Source organism: Schistocerca serialis, chromosome 1 (assembly GCF_023864345.2).
Source record: "Schistocerca serialis cubense isolate TAMUIC-IGC-003099 chromosome 1, iqSchSeri2.2, whole genome shotgun sequence".
In the NCBI taxonomy this organism is placed as follows: Eukaryota; Metazoa; Arthropoda; class Insecta; order Orthoptera; family Acrididae; genus Schistocerca; species Schistocerca serialis.
The window spans coordinates 127,753,309-127,760,932 of record NC_064638.1 but is presented as its reverse complement, the minus strand read 5'-3'; the positions used below and the strand labels follow the sequence as shown (position 1 = coordinate 127,760,932).

The window sequence follows — 7,624 nt, the reverse complement described above, 5'->3', positions numbered from 1 at the left end:
ACTTGAGAAATAAGAGGTTGGGAAGTCATAGCCAAATAGTGTTGGCTGTGAAGGTCCGTGTATAAGGAATGGAACAAGGCAGTTTAGAAAGAAAAGGACATATTAAAAATGCTATAATTTATTTTACAATAAATTACAAATAAATATAGTTCTCTGAGTCATCACATCATGACACATCGGAATGTCAGGAGGTGAGGTCAGATTACCAGGCGTAGGCGAGACCCAGACCGTTGCTGTAGGTCATGTGGGCGACGGCGGGGGCGGCGGAGTAGGCGACTCCCAGCAGACCGACGGCGGGGGCGGCGGCCTTGACGACGGCAGGGGCGGCGTAGGCGGCCGGGCCGGCGTAGGCCACGGGGGCGGCAGCCTTGACGACGGCGGGGGCGGCGTAGGCGACGGGGGCAGCCACGTGGGCGACGGCGTCGTTGCTGACGCGCACGTCAGACTTGCTGACGCTGGAGTAGGGCGTGTCGATGGTCTTGGAGTAGGTGGACACCTGTCCCAGGTTGCCGAAGCTCCTCAGGATGTTGGAGTGCTGGGAGGTGATAGCCGCGGGGGCGACGGCGTGGGCGCCGTAGGCGGCGTAAGCGGGGGCGGCGTAGGCGGGGGCGGCGTAGGAGACGGCGGCGGGGGCGGCCAGGTAGCCAGCGCGGGCCACGGCCAGCACGGCGGCGAAGACTGCGAGCTATAACGTACGGGACAGTCAGTGGTGGCGTCGTACTTCGTATTTACAAATAGTCATGCTGCGTACCGTGACCATCCCACTTTGCATGGGATTAGTCAGAACGAGTTCTGACTAAGAACGACGGATTGCTTTACGTACATTTAAAACACTGATATACAATGATAAATCATCGACAATATTGGCGCCTCCATACAAATTCTTGGGAAGTAATCATGAAAATTATCCTGAGAAGTAGTGTGGCATTTTAAATTTCTTAAGATATTTTTTTTCCTTGGTCTACTCTCGATTTTGGTTCCAATCCATGTAAAAAGAATTGCGTGAAAAAATGTGAGCACTTGATTACTTCATTGTTTTAACTAAATAAGTGCACATGTCACAGCATCAGGGGCGAGGCGACATTAACCCCAAGTAGAGAGAGAGAGAGAGAGAAGACAGAGCAAATCCAGCCATAACTTATTACCACCCGGCTTATCTTTCAGAGTCGAGGTGAAGTAGCATTCCCAGCAGTACAGGATTATTCATGTCTCCAAGGATTCAGAAACTACTGCGCGAAAACTACAAATATACAGAAAATAGACACATTCCAGTGGAAATCTGCAGGCGCAAGGCGTGATCACCTCGTTGTCGAGCGCCTACAAAACACGAGCGACAATATGGCGCTGATCATGTGTTACATGTTCCGACACGCCACCCTCCTATTGATGCGCGCTGCAATTACGGCACGGCACGTAATATAAACTGAAACATTAAGAGTCAGACTAAGCGTTGATACGTGTCATTCAAAATCTCTCTGCTATTCTTCTTGAAATGCCATCTCGTGCAATATTTACAAGGACTGCGTGCAGGTTGGAAGGCGAAAAATACTTATTGCTTTTACAGTTTATGTCCTGCAATGAATTTGATTGTCATCACAATAAACGAATGTCATTCGTATTTTCCGTTACTTTTTCAAGAGGTAAAGAAGTGATTCGGACTGTTTGACTTGTGGTGTTACAGAACAGTGCTGAAAATTAAGTGAACTCATAACATAAGATGAGCTACAACTGAAGGCGGTCTTATTAGAACAATCCACTAATCACCATTAAAATACGAATATGTGGAAAAATAACGACTAAAGGAACTGATAGTGTGATAGGTCGTGTGTTACAACATCACGGAATAATTTCCAAGGTACTAGAGGGAGCTGTAGAGGGGAAAAGTAGATTCAAGAAGTAATCGAGGTCATTTGCGTGAGAGATGAATAGCCTGGCACAGGACAGCAAAATGTGGCCGGCCGCATCAACCTAGTCACAAGACCGACAAGCCTGAAAAAGTATGTCAAAAGTAGATTTCATTATAGAAACGGAAAACCTGGGGAGAAACACAGTGGAAGATCAGGACAATTTCTGCATCCCGTCTATGATAGAACAGACAGTGAGCTAGGACCAAATGCTAAAAACAGTGTAGCAAAGTACTTACATGTAAGCCGATATGTCGTCTACCATGAACTGAAACAAACTTAACTGGAGAAAGCAACGGTATAAAAGCACTTCTGACCGTTTCTAATACAACTGTACTAGTAATTAACGCCGAAAACAGGAAAGGAATGAAAAACGCTTGTGAAATAACCACACCCCCTCTGGCATCCACGAAAACATAATGCATTGTTCCAAAGAATTTTGTAAGAGGCTTCGAACAAAACTAATAAAATATATTATGTAGTACACAATACCGTCGTGCTATCTGAATGTTTCATACCAAACTTTAATGCCTGTAACTAATTTATAGAAAACTGTAGATAAGAAAGAAGTTATTGCGCCTCAGTTAAATAATTTAATGAAGTGACTGTAGATATATATTGTTAGTGTAGTGAAGCCCTAATAGAGGAAGAGGGAAAGTCAAAACGTAACAATGGCCAAACTACTTCAATTATGGGGAGTGATTAAGGAATTAGGAGTGAGTAGTGTTTGGAGAAATCGGAGAATTAACCTGCTAATTGACATGTGGGTGTGGCGGTTACTGCGAAACAGCTTGCAGACATTAGGAAATAAAAAGAGTTCACGTGAACTCTCGATGAATGTCAGAATTAAAAGATAATTCGTTTTTAGAAACGGTAGTGTCTATGATGAACAACTAGATATTAGAGGCCATGTAGCCACACAAGACAGTGACAATCCAAAATATAGCTAGGTTCCTAAACTCATGCGACATGGAAAGTTTATCTAAAGCTTCATAGAACTCATTGGGCAGAAGTCTCGTAAATTGAAGAGCGACATACTTGAACCGCTCTATGAATATTGACAGTCGCTTCAGTAGACTGAAGGTTAGTCTGTAGATTAGTACGTTTCACTGCTGCTAGTCAACCAAATAATGCGACGCTTATACATCACACGCCACCTACAAAGTCATACAGACGGATAACTTTAAAAAATCAAACTATGGCACTGAGTTTGGCACCAAATTTTCGAAAATTTCAATAAAAAGTGTAGTAGAATTTCTGTAGATTTATACTTGACAGAGGCAAAAACTTACCCTTTTCCCTGCACAGTGTTTGATTATTAGTGTGAACCTCGACACTGATATAATTATAATGGATATTCTTCGATGTTGGGTGAAATAATTGTCAGGATGAGCTCTGAAAAGAGGCGACTCTTTGCCTGGCTAATTCATTTTTTCGGCATATTGGTAGGATGCAGCCTGTTGGGTAGCACAGTTCGTGGAATGACACCAGACAGGTATCACACTCGACAGGGTTTGCAATCGGGAGCACTTCTGTTATGACCCCAACGCTAACGTACTCCGTTCGTCAGCATTCGCCACCTGCTTTTCTGTTGCTGAGTTTGGAAAACATCTCATCACACTAGAAAAGTAGATGTGGTCCTAAACGACACCTACAGGAAGATAACTGGTTCCCTGAGGTCTACTAGAGTGGACATTTATCGGTTATTGTCCCACAAAATGTCCGACCATTCCTGAGCTTGAAAGAAAGGAACAAACAGATGAATGACCAGCGTCACCCCCTTCAACCCATACCAAAAAGGCTTAAATTTGGACGAGATTTCATATACTCACAATTAGTACAACCAACTGAAAGTTCCGTAAAATCATTATAATAAGGACATCAACAATCCGTTATCACAGAGTAAGCTGTGCCCGAGGGCTTCCAAGAAGACTGGTGGCGACATTGGAAAACATTGGACCGACCTCTTAAGGACGCGGAGCAATCAAAACAACATATGAAACGATGGGCGCACACAGACACTGACGAGTGAGAGTTTGGTGAAACACAAACAACGGAACACTATAGAAAGTGTCCATTAGTGGATACACTCAGAGAATGTACTCTAGAGGACCTTCTGAACTATACCAAGACAGCTGCAGCTTACACCGAATTCTGCTTGAGAGAACGCTGATAAATTTCGTAATTTTGATTTTGTATTTCTTTGATTAGTGTGTTTTATGCAAATACACCTATTTTGCATATTAAATTATGTACTAATCTTTTTCCAGTTGATATATATTTTGCAACTTTGTACACGAATAATAAATGACATGGTCTTCTTGGATGTAGACTGTCTTCATGGTATTATGTAAACCAGGAAGATGAACGGTGAAAGCCCGTACGTTCATTTAAGCAATTCGAGATTTCCGAAAATAAAGGAGGAGAGATATTTAACAGGCGGATCAGAATCAACACAGTCGCCTGGTCTCGATCTATAAAATGTTATGTAACTTTAGTGAATGGCTCATAGCCTCGCAACCAGTAACGATTCACAGTCACATCTCCTCTTGACGGTCAAATACTGATTGCGTAAATGCTTCTCACCAACAGGTTCCAATAAGCTCATGGTCGACAGACAGATGTTGTACTACCGAGCGTCAACGACAGACCTGAAGATCGACCAATGACATATAGAGAAAAGAGGCAGGAGTTTTGCTCCAGATATGAGTATTCTCTAGTAATAAACACAGAACATAAAATTAAATACTTTTCTGGGAACGTTGGAAGCATAAGAATAACACCGTCTTCACAAACGAAGACAATGATGTCATTGTATTCCTCCGAGCACATTCCCAGTATATAGTCGCAACGGTCCACCCTTTCTGTATTCTGAGGTGGAAAGTAATCTGGTGTACCTCATGCTTACGGGACGAAGCACATCGAATTTTTTTAAAAGTTATATGGGAAGAAACAAACTATCCAAACGTACTTAGTCGCGGCTTGCATCATCAGGTTTCAATGAGGTTTTCAGGAAAATCATTGAGGTTCTAACTAAACTGAATGAACGGAAAACGAATTGGTTGTAACTGCATCTAAGGAACCATCTCGGGATTTGTCTGACTGGATTTTGGGAATGTCAGGATAGCGATATGAATGGAAGCGAGTGATTTCACATCTGTGCCTCTTTGGTCGATATCTGTTGCGGGGAATATCCTAAGGAGATTCCTTGAAAGCTTGAAACGTTATATTGTACCACTCCAAAATGACAAGTGGAAAAGCAGTCGGTTGGTTATTGGACTTCAGTAAAATACTTGACATAGAAATTGGGTTTTTCACTCAAGCGACGGCTTGTCTTCAGTGGGTGACAAGCTATTGCTGTAGATACGCTGGTCCAGAAACATGAAGTGAGATGTGACGAAAGAAGCACAAAGCACAATTGCCAGCTGCACGATCCACGAGACATAGAGGTAGCGTAGGTTTCCATCCAAAGTAGGCAGCAGGACCTAGTATGGTGCAGCGAGACCCAGTGGTGGTGCTACGGCAGCGGCAGGTCCGGCGCTCTTACCTTGTACATGGTGTGAGTGGTGGTCAGAGCGAATCTGGAGAGGAGCGCGCCCGCAATGCGTTTATATACGTCTGGCCGCGCCTGGCTGTTTCGTCACCTGCCGTGCGCAAGGTCCGGCCGCGGCTCACCTCGTGGGCACGCACGTGCCTCCGCCGCGCCCCACCTCCCAACACTGCCCCTAAACTAGACCTTCCATACCATAACACGATACTGTCTCCCAAACTACAGTCGGAACCTCTAGTATTGTTCCTATTTCGACTTCCTCTATTCTCTTATTTCATGTGGCCTTCCTGTGGGAACTACACTAGTGGCTATACAATTGCTACACCAAGAAGAAATGCAGATGATAAACGGGTATTCATTGGACAAATAATTATACCAGAACTGACATGTCATTACATTTTCACGCAATTTGGGTCCATGGATCCTGAGAAATCGGTACCCAGAACAAGCACCTCTGGCCGTAATAACGGCCTTGATACGCCTGGGCATTGAGTCAAACACAACTTGCATGGCGTGTATAGGTACAGCAGCCCATGCAGCTTCTACACGATACCACAGTTCATCAAGGGTAGTGACTGGCGTATTGTGACGAGCCAGTTGCTCGGCCACCATTGACCAGACGTTTTCGATTGGTGAGAGATCTCGAGAATGTGCTGGCCAGGGCAGCAGTCGAACATTTTTTGTATCCAGGAAGGCCCGCACTGGACCTGCAACATGCGGTCGTGCATTATCCTGCTGAAATGTAGGGTTTCGCAGGGATCGAATTTAGGATAGAGCCACGGGTCGTAACATACCTGAAATGTAACGTCCACTTTTTTAAAAGAGATGGGGCCCCTCCGCGCCCGCACCAACGTGGTGACCAAACCAAAAGTTCTACTGTCACTTCCGTAAACATGTTAGTTATCTAGTAAGTGGATCACAGGATGCTGGGCTGTGATGTTGTCCGTGCGTCTGGGTAAGACTACGCATTAACACGGTCCATCAGGTGATAGATAGTGGACGAAACGCGAGAGAGGGTAGCGATTTGAAGAGCAGAGGGAAGAAAGTGCCATGGCTCGTGCCGTGGGAAAAAAACCTATGCGACAGTGGGATGGGTAGTAAGAGCAGTAGTGGCTTACTAGCTGCGATAGCTCATGCAGTGTTGGATTTGTTAGTATAGGAATCATGCATCATTACCGTGACAAGCGATGGCGATTTGTCCCAGTTGCTGCAGCTGCTGCATTCCTGGAACAATCGAGATCGTTATACAGTAGTGGGAGATCGGCCATAGATCATCTCACTGTGTGGGGGATGTGTGGAGCTTGTTTGCATGCAGTGTACGGTACGGCTTCCCTGTGTGGTGCCAGTTATTCGGCAGTGCATTTCAGCTGGATATCCAGTAATGGCGTCTGATTAACAGGGGCTCGCCTGTGCCGTTATGTTTGCTTATGCTTGGCCATAGATGTTATGTCCTTACAAGCATGTCTTTTGGTCTTTTATGTTTCCATCTATGGTTGTGGTCGTAGTTCCCCAGATTCAGAATAAACGGGCTCTGCGAATGTCTGGAGTTTCTGTATAGTCTTGTGGTGAGTTTGTGGATTACCTCCGTGAGAGTCTCAAGTCGATATTCCCGGTGAAGGTCCGCGATGCATGTGTATCGTGGAGCATTGCTTATGATTTTGAGTACTTTGTTTTGTATGAGCTGCAGACGGCGCAGGCGTTTAGGCACAGCGTATCCCCAGACAGGAGCTGCGTACGTCATCAGGGGTCGGATAAGTGTAATGTACATGGACCTCGACACCCTTCTGTTCAGTGTGCTACGCTTTTGAGCATAGGATAGAGCTGTTTGAGCCTCGCGCTAGCTCGGTTGCTCTTGTGTTGTATGTGGTCCCCCCAGAGTAATTTCCGGTCCAGCCAGACACCGAGGTATTTGACTTTCTCGCGGAAACGTATTGGACGTGCATGTAGAGTTACTGGTCTGCAGTAGCGGTGTTTGCGCAGTTGCTTCGGTCTTCTAGTGAACAGAACGGCTTCGCACTTGTCGACGTTTACTCTAACACGCCATTTCTCCAACCAAGGCTCGGCCACTCTGAGTGCAGTCTGTAGGCGTGACGTAATGTTTGATGGTTTCCAATCTTGCGCAAGGATGGCTGTGTCATCCGCGTAGATTGCCATCATTGTGTTGTGTTTC

At 45.2% G+C, this 7,624-nt stretch overlaps 1 protein-coding gene across 1 annotated transcript; it reads right to left on the bottom strand.

Moving 5' to 3' along the window:
• Positions 1-202: 202 nt before the first annotated feature.
• LOC126464005 (cuticle protein 67-like) lies at positions 203-5,474 on the bottom strand. Its single transcript, XM_050096202.1, has 2 exons — positions 5,452-5,474; positions 203-685 (listed from the first exon to the last, which is right to left on the bottom strand). The coding sequence occupies exons 1-2, from the start codon at positions 5,458-5,460 to the stop codon at positions 203-205; spliced, it is 492 nt and encodes a 163-aa protein (XP_049952159.1). The 5' UTR covers positions 5,461-5,474.
• Between the last annotated feature and the right edge of the window lie 2,150 nt (positions 5,475-7,624).